The sequence below is a fragment of the Diaporthe citri genome (genome assembly GCF_014595645.1).
Source record: "Diaporthe citri strain NFHF-8-4 chromosome Unknown scaffold_3, whole genome shotgun sequence".
NCBI lineage: Eukaryota > Fungi > Ascomycota > Sordariomycetes > Diaporthales > Diaporthaceae > Diaporthe > Diaporthe citri.
The window spans coordinates 230278-245609 of record NW_025064848.1 but is presented as its reverse complement, the minus strand read 5'-3'; the positions used below and the strand labels follow the sequence as shown (position 1 = coordinate 245609).

General features: G+C 54.0%; 4 protein-coding genes across 4 annotated transcripts; 2 read left to right on the top strand and 2 right to left on the bottom strand.

Annotated features, from left to right (window-relative positions):
* Nucleotides 1-101: 101 nt before the first annotated feature.
* Nucleotides 102-1573, bottom strand: INS49_007664 (uncharacterized protein; the record flags this gene model as incomplete). The annotated part of the gene is made up of 2 exons (XM_043168412.1): nt 102-1040; nt 1112-1573. 2 exons carry the CDS (start codon nt 1571-1573, stop codon nt 102-104), a joined length of 1401 nt encoding a protein of 466 aa, XP_043026092.1.
* A 1769-nt stretch (nt 1574-3342) lies between these two features.
* On the top strand, nt 3343-4861 carry INS49_007663 (uncharacterized protein; the record flags this gene model as incomplete). The annotated part of the gene is made up of 3 exons (XM_043168411.1): nt 3343-3560; nt 3612-4212; nt 4313-4861. 3 exons carry the CDS (start codon nt 3343-3345, stop codon nt 4859-4861), a joined length of 1368 nt encoding a protein of 455 aa, XP_043026091.1.
* A 416-nt stretch (nt 4862-5277) lies between these two features.
* On the bottom strand, nt 5278-7128 carry INS49_007662 (uncharacterized protein; the record flags this gene model as incomplete). The annotated part of the gene is made up of 5 exons (XM_043168410.1): nt 5278-5502; nt 5589-5696; nt 5764-6673; nt 6737-6921; nt 6979-7128. The coding sequence occupies 5 exons, from the start codon at nt 7126-7128 to the stop codon at nt 5278-5280; spliced, it is 1578 nt and encodes a 525-aa protein (XP_043026090.1).
* Nucleotides 7129-7797: 669 nt separating this feature from the next.
* On the top strand, nt 7798-14692 carry INS49_007661 (uncharacterized protein; the record flags this gene model as incomplete). The annotated part of the gene is made up of 5 exons (XM_043168409.1): nt 7798-7948; nt 8081-8461; nt 8525-11596; nt 11669-11965; nt 12207-14692. The coding sequence occupies 5 exons, from the start codon at nt 7798-7800 to the stop codon at nt 14690-14692; spliced, it is 6387 nt and encodes a 2128-aa protein (XP_043026089.1).
* Between the last annotated feature and the right edge of the window lie 640 nt (nt 14693-15332).

The following is a 15332-nucleotide window of genomic DNA, read 5'->3' as shown; positions in this document are numbered from 1 at the left end:
ACCATTACTGTCTTCTTCCCTCTATCTACTTAACATAACATAATACATGACATTTGTTGTCCAATAATACACAATAGTCTCTATTTCTTCCAATGGAGGATTTATGTTACGGAGACTGCGCGCAGAAATACATCCAGCACTGCATCACAACGACACACCACCTGCTGAAGGTAAGTGGCGTCAGCTGCCGTCAGATCTGTTTCCAGTAAGCCTCGGCTCTGTGATTTTGTTCCGGTGGCCTTCGCCGCTGCCCGCGTGTCGGATGACTTCCCTGGCGATGGTGATACCGAGGCACTGCTGCCGTCGCCCCGACAGTCCTCGCCCATCGACAGCATCTTCAGCGCGGCGAGTGTCTCCCTGCCTTTCTGGAGAGCTCTCCGCACGACTAGTCGCCGGATCGCGACCGATTCCTCCGGACTGACTTCGTAGTCACCCAACCGACATGACATGTGAGAATGGTCGCCACTGAGACCGTCCACTGTCGAAGGCGGACTTTCTCTTGAAGTGACAGCGCTTCCGGTGCACTGTATCTCTGCAACGACGTACTCATACAGCCGCATCACCAGCTGAAGAGAGGATACGGTGAGGAGTACTGAGCATGACTCCTTTGAGCAGCGTGTGCAAGACAAGAAAGACTTGGACGAGGTGAGAGCCGTGTTGATCCGCTGTATACATGTGTCGAGGCGGCATTGCTTCCCGGGTGGTGACAGACTATTGCCTCTGGCCTGTGATTGAACTGAACGGTGAAAGGAGTAGAGTCTGTTGAGTGACTCTGTTTGGTCCGTGAAACAAGTGCACGCTTGTCGGTCCTCTGGCTCACTCGGTACCGGCACAGACGCCTCGGGCGTTGTTGACGGAGAGAAAGGCAGCGAGGCAGTATTATGGCAGATGTTGGCAGCTTCCGCGTTGGGCATCTCGAAGTTGACTTCGTTCAAACTGGAGAGATGAGCCTCGAAGAAGGGCTCTTCAGTCAGGGCAGGGATTGAGCAGCAGCCCTGCTCTGGCACACTTTCTGGTGAAAGCAGGCACTGTGGCTGGGGCTGCTCGACACCATGTTAGCAAGAGACCCATCGATCGTGAAAGTTGCCGAGGTTCAATGCCAGCTACTTACGTCACTCGCATAGTTTAAGTGGTCAAAACCTGGGGTATTCTGCTCCTCCGTCTGCAGACCCATCCCGAGCAAACCGCCGTTAAACCACGTGGCTTCGTTGACACCCGTACCCATCGTGGTTGGAGGACTCCAGCCCCAGTCGAGACTGGCGTGCCTGGCGGCATGCTGCTGGCGGATGCGGGCGTGTTTGTCAAGCGTCTTCCGGTTACAACTGCCCTTTGGCTTGCCCGCCCTCATTGCGAGGCTGTAGGTACAGGGCAGATCTTGGGCGCGACAACGGTCACAGGCAGAGCCCCCGGAGCACTTCACTTTGGCAGCATGACAGAAGTCGCAGGCGCTGCGCAGCTTGACGCCGGGGCGATCCTTGCCTTGTCGAGCTGGAACTGGTGGACCGTCGTCGGAGGTCCAACGCTCGCTAGTCGAGGACGGGGGTGTTGTTTCCACAAAGAATGTCTCCGGCATGGTGTTGATCTTCAGTGTAGTTGTTCTGCTGATGGCAAACCGGGGCTTTTAGCTGCGCCTCCATGCGACATGGCAATATAATAGTTTACAGGAAGACGTCGCACATTGTCTCAACATCACCTGTGCCACATGCTCACCGATCGATACTCCAGGGCCTCGACTCATGTCAAGTGGTTGCGCGCCAGGGCTGAATGCTGGCCGCTGAAGCACGACGATCAGATAAATACACTGTGGATTCGTGATGGATCAGATCACAGATCCGCAGGTAAATCCACTACGGCATGGATCTTGGGGTCTCACTAGTTCAGAAGCCCTGAACGGCTGTATTCTAATGTGTCTCACTGCCGGGGATTTGGGAAACCCGTCGACTGGAGCCTTGGTGGACACCTGTGGACAGGCGATGGTGATGTTTGAGTAGTGACAGCAAGGATGCTGTGTTGATTTTTCGGATGAAATTCCTTGGAAGCCAGAACCAAAGTTCTCATGGTTCAGTAATTACATGCACCAGGACCTAGGACGGGCCTGCACGATGTGGAAGCGAAGCCATTGACCCACCTCAACTTCAACAGATCAGATACCGGTATGGTTATCTTTCATCTATCGTATACTAAATACGATCCAACATTCTCTGAACATCTGCTTGCCCGCTGCAAAGGCTGTCTGCCGAGGATTTGGCCAAGACTGGTCCCGTATATTCTGGTTGCTCCACCCCGACTTCGGTCCACATCGGTTTGCGAGTGTGGGGAGGCATCGTCAGATTCATCAACCGCATGTTCTTTACTTGTCGAGCTCATAGGGAATTTCAATACATAGTTTATTTTTATTTAATTTACGCTTGATTGCGTTCCCTGAGTTAGATTGCCAAGAGAAATCAACCATGAGATATTTGGGGCTGCACTGTAGGAGTATCAATTGGTAAATAAACAGGTTAGGCGCACAAGCGAAAAAGTTAATTACTTTTAGCAAGCATGTTCTGAATAATGCATTAGTCTCAACATTGAAAAGGGTTTCGCATTCGCATCTCACACTAAGAGTAAAAACACTCACATTGTTTTATAAAGATGAACAGAGAAAAGGTACATCCAAATAATACGTTGGGAAAACAAGCGGTCTTGCACACGTGGGGGAGACGTGGTGGAGAAACCGCGTCACTTCAGTGAATGCCCCGGTGGGGACAACTGGACCCCTTCGAACTCTATCATCCACGTAGGTATGGCGCTACAACCAATGTTGTGTAGAGTGACTGTAGCTCAAAGACTGGGCGACAGAGAATTTCAAACATTTGCGACCGGAACCCATGTCGGCCACGTTGCCAGGAGCCAAGAGTACAATTTATGGCCGCATGTGACCAGAGGGCGATTGCGTGAATTAGCACGAGTGAACGTAGTCATGTACTCACATTTTTCCCTCGTTTTCGGTCAACGGAAAGTGGGCGATCCACCTGGGTCACGACGCATACTTGTATGAATGGTTCTGTGTGTGGATCTGTGGCCTACAAACCCGCCGAGTATATTCTCCGATGACACATCGTGAGCTTCAGAGCAAATCTGGCCGGATGGCGCCTTTCGGTGTTTGTGTGTATGTGTGTGTGCATACGTATTGCTGGATGACCCCAGAAAGGGTATCCATCCCCGGAAACCGAGCTGTTCTCCGAGCGTGCCGGAATTGGGAGAAACATAGACAGCAACGTCTACATAACTTGCTCGCAGGGGTGTTACCACTCCTCTGCTATTGAATTATTGAAGATTTTGTTGTCCAGCCAACAGACCATGGCCATCCAGACTCATTCAGTTCGAAGCGGTGCGCCGAGTCCAGAGGGCTATTTCGCAGGGCAGTCCGAAATAAACGACAAGGACTCGGATGGCTCTCGCGGATCAGAGGTCGCCTCGCCGTCGCCTTTGGAGCCCCCAAATGGCGGTCTTAGAGCCTGGGCATGTGTTACTGGATCATTCCTCCTTCAATTCTGCTCTTTTGGTTATGTGAACGCGTGAGTACAACAGAGAATTGATCTTGGTCATCAAGCTGATTCAAAGTACAGGTGTGGAATCTTCCAACTATACTACAAGGATATCCTACTCCCAGGCCAGTCATCTTCAAGTCTGGCCTGGATCACCACCCTGCAGATCTTCCTCCTCTTCATTCTCGGGCCTTTCATCGGCAAGCTCATCGACACTCACGGCTCACGCGTGATCCTGGCCCCTTTCTCGGCCATGGCAGTCTTCTCAGTCTGCATGCTGAGCCTGTGTAAGACGTACTGGCAAATCATACTTGCCCAGGGCGTGGCTTTCGGTCTTGCGACATCCGGCCTATCACTGCCGGCCATGACTCTCGCGACGCAGTGGTTCTCAACGAAGCGTGGGCTGGCGGTCGGAATAGTCTCTTGCGGCTCGAGTCTTGGCGGTGTGGTGTTTCCTCTGATCATCCCAACTCTCGTGGATAGGGTAGGCTTTGCATCGGCTGTGCGCTGGGTGGCCCTCTTGCAGGGCCTTCTGCTCGTCATCGCCAATGTCTTGTGCTCATCGCCTTTTCCGCCCAAGAGGCGCGGCAGCGGCCAGAACCAGGTGCCTTCGGCTGGCTTGAGGGCGTTTAAGTCCTTGCCATGGCTGTTCTTCGTTTTGGGATGCTTCTTCACCATGTGGGTGAGTAACAACTTCTCTCTTTCTCGCTGCCAGTAACATCCGGTGCCCATTTTCTGCTGGACCTCTCTGTGATGGTTGATTGCTCACACTCGCACTTCAGGGACTCTTTGCGCCGCTCAACTACCTTCCAGAAATGGCCTCGCAGAAAGATGTCATGAGCACACAAATGGCTCAGTACACTCTCGCTATCGCCAACGCTGGCTCGGTATTCGGGCGCATTGTTCCTGGTTGGGCCTCGGACCACCTAGGCCAGTTCAACGTCATGACGACCGTCTCCTTCCTCAGTGGCGTCCTTTGTCTTGCCTTTTGGCTTCCCCTGGAATTCTCGCCATCTTTTCCTGGCATCATTGTGTTTGCGTTGTTATATGGCTTCTGCAGCGGCGGTTTCGTGAGCCTCGGCGCGCCGTGTGTTGTCAGCCTGGCCGAGGGTAAGATGGATGAGATTGGGTTGAAAATCGGGGGCTTCTGCTTGGCCATCGCCTTAGGCGCCTTGACAGGACTGCCGATTGAAGGAGCTATCAAGGATAGTCAAAGCGATAGCTTTGTTGGCCTGATGATCTTTGCAGGGGTCTCGATGGTTCTAGGCGGCATGTTCCACGGAGCTGCCCGCGTCTTGAAAGGTGGATGGAAACCTACTACGAAAGTGTAAACAGTTCTGTAGAGTGCTCTGACCGTCTTGCAAAAACAAATTGTTTAATCTAGTAAATCGATAATGTATTTGTTTACATACAGCACTAAGTCTTGTGATAGCTGCTACCATGGTAGAGTGCAGATTTTTATTCTCGTCGTATCCTAACATAGGACTATTAATACATAAAAGACCGCTGAGTTTTGAGAGGCGGATTAACATGATATCAAATGACTTGGTATTCAGAAAAGTCACCAATCGAGACTGAGCTAATTGTAGCGGTGGCGATTCCATAGGCTCCGTTTTGCACAAATTGTATTGCTTTCAGTCATGAACGTCTGAAATACTTACATTCTTTTCGGACGACAGCAGTTCTTCTTATCGGCCACTCGGCAGAATTGAAGTCTTATCACAAATGCCTAGGCTACAATCGATAGTTACAGTACCCTCTTCTTCATTTCCAATTCCACGTCGAAAAGACCCAGCCAATTTGTCTTATCCGTCTTGAAATAGTAATCATTCTCTTTCTTCATATTCGGTCTTACAACCAAATCATACTGACTGAACAGTTGATAGACAAGCGCGTGGACCATCTTATCGCTGATGTTGTTCCCCAAACATTTCCTGGGGCCGTACCCGAAGGCTTGGAGGTTGTATCGAAGCTGAGAGGGAAAGGACATCTGCGTTAGCTTGGGCAAATTCTAGCAGGTGGCAACATGAGCAACTGCCCTTGCCTTGGCCGACCTACCTTGGTTTGAGGGATAGTGAAGAATCGACTAGGACGGTACTCCCTGGTGTCTGAACCCCAGAAAGGGTTGCGAATGTTGATTGCGTGAGCGTCAACAACGCACGTCATCTGCATCGGAAACCAATTAGCATGGCAGTCAAAGCACGTGAATATGTATGAGATCAATGCTGCTCACATCTTTCGGGATGCGATAGCCGCCCAGTATCTTTTCCCGTGGCGGCTTTTCTGGGAACGAGTAAGACAGTACTGGTTGGAGCCGCAGGGACTCGAGCAGGCAGTAGTGAAGCAGTGTGTCCTTCTTCCCGAGATATGTATCGATATCGTCAGCATGCTCGGAGAATTCCCTTCTCAGATCCTCGGTGACCATTGTGTTATCGGCGAGAAGAATAACACAAGACGTCATGACATGGGTCGTGACATCAAGGTTTGCGAACAGAGACTCGGCAAGAGTTTGGAGCACTTCCTCGCGGTCCACCCTGCCGGCCTCTGCGGCTTGAAACAGGTCCACAACCTGGTCGTTGATACCAGCATCGACACGGCGCTTATACGCAGAGGCGTTGAACTCCTCCCATTGGTCAATGTAGGTTTTAGTAAGCTTCCAATCGTCCGTGTTCAACCACTTGGTCAGTCTCGACCTGTTGAGCCCTCCGTCAATAACCCTGGCGAAGGCCTTGGTGAAAAGCTGGCCCAGATCCCACAGTCTATCTATCTCTTGCTGGTTCAGGTTTGAATAGAACGTGCTCGCGATTTCGTAGTAAGGGTATCTTGTCAATGCATGAGCAGCGTTGACCACGAATTTCTCGCTTCCGCTCTTCTCTGATCCGTTAGAACGGCCGTATTGTACCATGTTCTGGACATAAGTCTTGGCGTTTTCGTTCAAAGTTCCGACCATGGTAAGAGAAGCCTTGTGAGAGAAGTGCCGGTCCAGTTCCTTGCGGAGGTTGATCCAGCGCTGCCCGTTAATCAGGCCTGCGCCCTGGCCCATGATCTGACTGAGTAGCCATCCGGTATTTGCGGCGGAGGCTTTGGCGTGGTCATACGCATTGGTGTATAGGGCCTGGACGTCTTTCGGCTCCGTGATAACTCTCAACGGCACAGCGACGTTAACATCAACGGACTCAGGTGACTGGTTGCACATTGGAACTCACACTTCCGGATTGGGGCCAACCCATATTCTGTAAATAGAACCATATTTCGCCTGCCATTCATAAGATCTCTCCCTTGCGCACAGAAATTTTTCTGTCATTTGCCCGTCCCAGAATGTGAAAGGAGGGCCTTTGATATTGGTCCCATCGTCAAGACTGGGGATGCGATATATGCGAGATAGAAGAACCTAATCCGTTGTTAATGAATTATCTCGTACCAATAAGCCACCAAAATGCTGTCTCACGTTGCAGGTCACATCCAGAATCCTGCGAGCGGCATGGGTCCTGAATGCCAGGACCGCCACAGCACCCGTTACAGCCAGTGCAATTGCTATGAGCTGCATACTGACATCCGGCGCTCCGGTATTGAACATGATTCTGAAAGATGGTACCATAGCTGACCCGGACAACTGATGCTTGCTCAGAGGGGAGAAATGGAATGCTAGGCCTTGGGCCTCGTCGATTCAACAAACACAATATACACAAACGATGAGCTCAATACTAGCATTATCACCCGACATCCTGCAGTGATCATCGTATGATACTAACTTTCCCATGGGGAATCCAAGACCTCGCTCCACCGGCTGAATATCGCGTGGGCGGCGTGGCGTGCAGGGATCCGAGCGGATATCCGCCGTCGATATTCACCGTGAAGGCATCTTGTGGGTCTTTCACGGGAATTGAGACATTAACATGCGGGTTTCTATTCATACATAGAGTTCGCACGCCAAGAGCTGCGGGCTACTCGGGGTGTTCGCAATCTGGCCCTGCGCTCTCAGCTCGGGGACATCGGCTGAGTTGCCAAGTCGCCGTGATGGAAGAGCCATTGCAGGTGAGACTGACTACACTCGTCGGGTAGATCAAGAACAGACTCAAATAATGATATACGTCAGATATTTCATATGAAGTATAGGCGAGCTTGCACTCGATAGTCGGTTGTAAATCTTCGAATGCACTTCGACTTTCATTTACACACTCCCGTTTCTCTGTTAATTTGGCATTTCGGATACATCACAGCCTTTTGTTTCCAATAGCACTTGGCCGACCTATCCGTATCTGCCATAATGAATTGTCTAGTCGAATTGTTCCAGGATCATGTCTCGGCAAACCCTGATGCCATTGCCTTGGAAGACAGTACCGAACCTGGCCTCTCCCAACAGTTGACTTACCGAGAACTCGATGCGGCATCCGACAGCCTGAGCATCGAGTTAGCAAGTCATGGAGTCACCTCCGGGCAGGTCGTCCCCATACTTTCAGGCCGGTGTACTGGGTCGATCATAGCCATCCTCGCCGTCTTGAAGCTGCGGGCTTGTTATGTGCCCATGGATGTTGACACCTGGGGTGTAGATAGAATCGAGAGCACCCTTGACCGGGTAAACCCCGGCTTAATCATAACGACCAAGCCGGATGTGCTGTCGGCCACCTCAGAGCAGTATCATATACTGCATATTCGGCCAGATGGAGGCAGTTTCAAATTTTTGGCAAGCCAAGCTGCTTCGTCCGCCATCACACCACAGAATGCGGATCTGCAGAGTCAGAGCGGCTCTGTCGAGGAGGACTGGGCTTACCTCATCTTCACGAGCGGAAGCACAGGGAAGCCAAAAGGGGTCATCGTAAAACAGAAGTCGATATCGACGCTTGTGACGGAACGCAACCCTCACCTGCCATTCAACTTGAGTGCCGGACCGGAGGACAGGGTGCTTCTGATATTTTCTTTTGCATTTGACGGTCAGTCCATTCTCTGATGCTGTTGTCCAATGAAAAGCCGACTAACGCATCCTGTGGTAAAAGCCTGTGCATACGTTATCTTGTCTACGCTCTGCAACGGTGCCACACTCGTCCTTTCGAGCCCTGTAACGTTAGCGGACGTTGCAAATACTTGCACAATATGGATCACCACACCCAGCATCCTCTCAGCCATGGACCCAACGAGAGGTTACAAGAACGTCAAATGGATCATCATGGGTGGTGAATCGCCGACACCGTCGCTGATCAAGAACTGGAGCGTCCCAAACCGAAGGCTCATCAACGCCTACGGCCCTACCGAGGCCACCTGCGTGGTCTCCATGGCCGAGATGCGTCCTGACGAGCCCATCACGATGGGCTGGCCAATTCCCTACTGCAAGGTGCTCCTCGTGGATGCAGACGACAACGAAGCCGACGAGGGCGAGATGATCTTAGGCGGCCCAGGGATCGCAGTCGGCTACCTAGGGGACGAGGAGCTGACCCGCAAGATGTTTATCCGGCGCAACGGGGAGACCTTCTACCGGACGAAGGATTACGCCAAGCGGACCAAAGATGGCTATGTCTTCTGTGGGAGGAAGGACGGGGTTGTCAAAAACCGCGGCTTCCTGGTAAACCTAGAGAGCGAGGTCGAGCCAGCCATGATGAGCTCGAGCGGGGACGAGCCATCGCTCAGGGTCCAACAATGCGCCGCAATCAAATCACCCGAGGGCTCGCTGGTCGGCTTTGTGTCCCCAGCAGGCACGGCGGAGAGCCTCCGGGAGCGGATGCTCGAGCACTACTCGGCCTTCCTAGTCCCTGATATCATTCACGGGATCGAGTCCTTCGCACTGACTCCAAACGGCAAGATCGACCGGAAGGCACTGCTCGTTCTGCACGAGAAGACTCAGCTGCCGCAGTTCCTAAACGCGGACATTTTCCTGCAGCACGTGCGGGACCAAGGGAAATCGATTACTCCCCTGGAGGCTGTGAGGCATGCTATCTGTACGGTGCTGAGAGTCGTACAGGCACGTATGGGAGATGATGCCTCGTTCCGCGCTTTGGGTGGACACTCGCTTGCTGCGGTGATGCTGGTGTCTACACTCAGAAAGCTCGGCTTCCTCACGGATGTCGCGACAATTTACGGCAAAGATACGGTGGCTGCTATAGCATCAGCGTTGGAGAGGACGGAGATCGACTCAGGGGAGAGATTTTCTTTGGAGGCTACCGAAACCGATCGAGCGAGCTTCCGGGAGGCCCTGTCAATTCCCAACGGCGAGCTGGAAGATGTGCAAGTCTTCCCCGCCACCGACATGCAGACTCGCATGATCAGGGGAACAGTCGCAAGCCCATCTATGAACTTCCTCAAGATGAGCATGACGTTTGATCATCCGAAAGCGGACCACGCAGTATTCCTCCACGCTCTCCACCAAGCATGGAGTGCTTTGGTCAAGAAACACTCAATTTTGCGTACGTCATTTCGCCTTGACAGCCTATCTGAGCCAGTTCAGGTCCTGAATGCGGCTCATAGGATTCAGTGGGAGGAAGCGACGGTCGACTCAGAGATTGAATGGGAGACGACAAAAGACAATACAGCCCGTTTCCAGCCCGAGGAGCTCACCTCATTTGATGAACGAGACGTCCACGCGCTGTCCAGATTCCAGGTCATCAGCATCCCCGGGGAAAAGTCACGAGTGGTTTGGACAGTTCACCATGCGCTGATAGATGGCTGGTCCGCGAGCTTCGTGCTCCATGACCTATGGGAACTGCTACACGGAATCCAGGAGGCTCAGGCCCCATGCCCACAGTTCTACGACGCGGCCTGGTGTTTGCGCAATCTGACGAGGAGGGACTCAGGGTCAGCGAAAGCATTCTGGAAGGACTTGCTCCATGTCCAGAGCCAGAATATCCCTCGTCTTCGCCTTGCTCCGCCCTCGGCAGAGGCACCCAAGCCGCGCCCGCAGGCGGAACTTCATCGCAGAATGTCTGTGCCGATGAGTCAACTGATCGACGCCGCGAAAGAGCGTGGAGTGACCACAGCCGCAATCGTGTATAGTGCATGGGCGATTCTGCTCTCCAGATATTGTGACTCCCAAGCCGTCGTCCTCGGCGCAGTTCTTTCCGGGCGAAGCCTCGCGTTAGACGGTGTCGAGGAGATCGTCGGGCCTTTGGTCAACACGTTGCCCATGCCAGCCGCAGTCGATACCGGCATGGCCATGACAGAGTTCCTGCAGCAGACCTTCCAGACACTCTGCCGCGTTCTCGACTTCCAGTGGACGCCCAACTCGCTTATCCAGGAGGCCACCGGCTTCAGGGGCACAGAATATTACGACACGCTCTTGGCAATCCAGTATGACTTCCCAGAAACTGAATGGCCTGACAACAAGCCGCAACTGTGCTCGCCGCCCTACGATGTGTCATATGTCGAGACTACGGAGATGCCTCTGACAGTCATGCTGGATGTGGTTCACGGGCATCTGGACGCGAGGTTTATGTACCAGGCATCTCACTTTGGCGAGGAGACGGTCGAGCGTATGACACGCCACTTCGAAAACATCTTGGTTGCTTTCCTCGACGCCTGCTTTGAGGACCCACGGCAGTCTGGACAAACTGTTGGCGACATCTCTAGCCTCATGCTGGGGCGTGAAGAACTACAAGAGCGCCTGAACTGCACTGGCAAAGAGCTTGAGGAGCCCTACCAAGGCCCAGAGACTCTATCCGAGGCGTTTGAGGACTCATTGAAGGCGCACGGAGATCTTGTTGCCGTTGAAGGCCTAATCAAGAGCCTGACGTATCGCGAGCTGGATACAAAGACGGCCCACATCTCTAGAGTGCTGAGAGAACACGGAGCCAAGCCTGGGAAGATTGTCTGTGTCGTTGCGGACGGGTCTGTTGAGTGGCTCTTGGCAATCATGGCCGTCGTCAGAACTGGTGCTGCGTATTGTCCGATCGACCACAAGCTTCCGTGGGAGCGGCAGCAATACATGATATCTGTTTGCTCGCCGCCAGTGGTGCTCTTCCCGAACACATCATCCAGGGAAAGCTCGGCCCGGTTTGGCGTGCCAATTCTGTCCGACGTGCAGACGATACTCTCGGTTGATGATACGAATGAACTTCCAGTGGATCACACTGGCGGGTATGGTAAAAGTCCACACACGGTGTCTCCAAAAGGAGATGATATTGCGGTGGTAATCTTCACAAGTGGGAGCACAGGATTCCCGAAGGCTGTCCAACTCCAACACAAAGGGATCCTCTCCCTCTTGAGCCATGCCCCAGCAAGACTCTACTCCAAGCCCGGCCAGCGCAATGCCCAGCTGCTATCCCTCGGTTTCGACTGCTGCGTCAAGGAAGTTTTCTCCAGCTTGCTTTACGGAGCGACACTCGTGCTGAAAGATGCTTCAGACCCCCTGGCACACTTGTCCAAGGTTGACGCCACCGTGGGCACCCCGTCCTTGATTTCCAGCCTTGATCCCGCTCAATACCCCAACATGAAGATTATCACACTTGTTGGTGAGGCACTCCCGTCTGTCTTGGTCCAGAAGTGGCTTCCCGGAAGGACACTTCAAAATGGGTACGCCCCAGCTGAGTGCACGCTTATCGCGACTGCCCACCGCCTCCAACCCGACACACCGATCTCAATTGGCAAGCCGGTCCCACGGGTGAACTTCTACCTCCTCGACTCCACCGGCCGCCCGGGTTCCTATCGGCGTGACCGGGGAGATTTACATCTCGGGCGTCCAAGTGACACCAGGTTACCTCAACAACGAACAAGAAACCAAAACGCGCTTCCTGCGAGACCCCTTCCGCGAGGGCTGGACGATGTTCCGGACGGGTGACATGGGCCGCTGGCTCGAGTCCGGAGACATCGAGTACATCGGCCGCAACGACAACCAGGTCAAGGTGCGGGGCTTCAGGCTCGACCTCGGCGACGTGGAGGCTTCCATCCTGCGCGTCGCCCCGGACATCGACAACGTCGCCGTGGTGGTGGCCGGAGGCACCCTCCGAGCGTTTGTGACGCCGGAGAGCGTGGACACCGACCAGCTCCTGCAGCTGCTCCGGCGGCACTTGCCAGAGTACAGCACCCCGAATATCATCACTGCGCTGAAGGAGCTGCCGGTTTCGCGCAACGGCAAGGTCGACAGGGCCCAACTGGCGGAAATGCGGTTGGAGCGTGATGCCGGCCTGCAGCCACTGGACTCCCAGACGGAACGAGATGTTGCCGGCGTCTGGGCCGAGCTGCTTGGAAGGGACTTGGAAGAAAGCCCTATCGGCGCATCGGATGGGTTCTTCGAGATTGGAGGTCACTCTCTCCTCCAGATACGTCTGGCACAAAGGCTTTCGAAGCTGTGGGGGACTAAAGTGCCACTGAGGATTGTCATTCGCCATCAGATTCTGCGTGGCCTATGTCAGGCCCTGGACGAGCATCTAGGGCGGGAGCACAGCATGCCATCGGGAAAGAAGCTGCCTGCAGTGGAAGATGACGACTGCCCAAAGCGCTTTGTTGACACCAAGAAGTCCGTGAGGCCGGAAAAGCTACCAGCTTCATATTTGGAGCAGGAAATGGTACTCAACCAACTCTTGTGCGAGGGGTCGCCGATGTGGAACATTGTGTACTCATGTAACGCGTATGGCCCTCTGGATGTGCAACGCCTGGTCACGGCATACCGGCGCATGGTGACAAAGCACGAAGTGCTACGCTCCCGGTTCCATGTTGAGACTGACGGCACAGTGACCCGCTCGATCCGGCCTGCTGGAGAATGGAAGCTGGAAAATCACACATGCACGCAACACGAGGTTGACGAGTTCGTTTCCAAAACGGTTCAGCGCCCATTGGACCCTTTCAAAGAACCGCTATTCCAGATACACACCGCCAGCATAACCCCGTGGAAGACAACCATCATCGTCGTTATTTCTCACATCATTGGCGACGGCCCAACCTTACACTACGCCCTGAGGGACATCTCAGCTGAGTACGGACGGCTTGCGATCACAGATGGCTTGGATAAAATCCCAGCGTCTGCCTCCCCGCCAGCATCTTCTCTGAACTACCTCGACTGGTCTTCATGGGCAAGTGACGCCCTACTCAGGTCCCCCAATGATGACACAGCGTGCTTCTGGAAAACGCACCTCTCCACCCCAGAAGTATGCCGTCCGCTCGGCCAGCCTCCCCAACCTCACAGCTACCGCGGCCGCACACGCACCTGGACCGTCCGACCACAGCACCACAGACGCCTAGCCGCGCTGAGCCTCGCCCACGGCATCACCATGCACCAGCTAGCGCTCGGCACGACGTTCCTCGCGCTGCAGAGCATCCAGCCCCACCCCGCCCGGGGCCCAGTGACCGTTGCTCTCGGGGCCCCGATGACGATGCGCACCGAGGTCGGCACCGAGGACATGCTGGGGATGTTCCTGGACCGGCTCGTCGTGCCGCTGACCTGGGACTTTGGACAATCTTCCGGCGCCGGCGATAGAACGCCTAGAGACTCAGGCTCGCTGGGTGACTTCCTCGAAATGGTCGGGGACCGCAGCAGGGCCGCCCTGGCGCACTTTGTCCCCCACCGGGTGCTCCGGAATATCCTGCGGGAGTCATCATCACAGGACCTTGCGGCCAACAGGGCCGAGCCGAGCCTGGCGTGGCCGCTGTTCCAGGTCATGGTGTCGTTCCACACGGCGGTGGAGACGGCGGGGGGCCGGCTGAGGCTGGAAGGTGTCGAGACCGTGGAGCACGAGGATGCCCGACCCCAGTGCGCCAAGTTCCCTGTCATGGTTGAATTCACGGATAAGGGCGACCGGGGATTACAGGTCGAGTTGGAGTGCGCTGATGGGCTGCTGGTCGAGGAGAGGGTGGTCAGGCTGGAGAGTGCCCTGGCGCTGGTCCTGGAGCTGATCGGGGGAGGTGCGAGCATCGATGGGATCATGCGGACTATTACAGATACCGCGGTCAGGCAGGATGACAGGCTGCCTACGCCGCAGTCGGAGAGGGAGTCACTCAACTATAAGCAGGAGACGAGGGGGAGCGCAGGTAGCAGAAACGATGACGGCAGGGCGTTGGCTATCAAGGAAGCTGTGGCAGAGTGCCTTGGTTGTTCCCTGAAGAGTTCCAATGGCCCTGAGACATTCTGGGAGCTGGGTGCGAGTAGTATGGACGCACTGGCCCTGCAGAAGCTGTGCGAAAAGAAGGGCGTAGAAGTGGATCTGAGGGCAATGTTTGGGACGCCGGACATCACGACATGGTAGACGCATGGTACCTCTGAAATTGTTTAATACTTAGATACATTCAAGAATTTCAGAGTTCTGCATAATATGTTCTTTATCCATCTTGTTGAAGTCATGCACGGGCAGATATTGTGGTGATACAAATATGTGCTAGCAGTTGCAGGTGTCGTCCACAGAGACTGGCCTAGGAACCGCGCCTAGGTAGTATCTAGCATAGCAGCCATTTAGGATTCGCATCTTCAGTGCATAATTTGCTGCCGTCTTCGTATTGCCCTTCGTACGGAATCACCACTTGGAGGTTTTGAGACGCTGGGTGAGCCAGCGAGTGACTGGCTGACTCGGATGGGTTGTTGGGTGGATAGTCCCGGCTGCTTGACTGGGGCAACCACGCCGAGAATATTCACCGAGAGACGGCCGGGACCGAAAGCTCGGGAGATGCATACGGATTCAGCTCGTCGTTAGGGCTCCAATCCACAGTTAGCATAGCATTATGAGGCTCGGTGAATATCAACAATACCCCAAGCTGTCATTAGTCGGAGACGAGCCATCGAGTGATACAGCCACTAATATTGAGGTACCTTTATATGTGCTTAGACAAACATAGTCCTAGAAAATTGATGATGTTACGATAGATATGCACAGCCTCAGAATCCATATATTC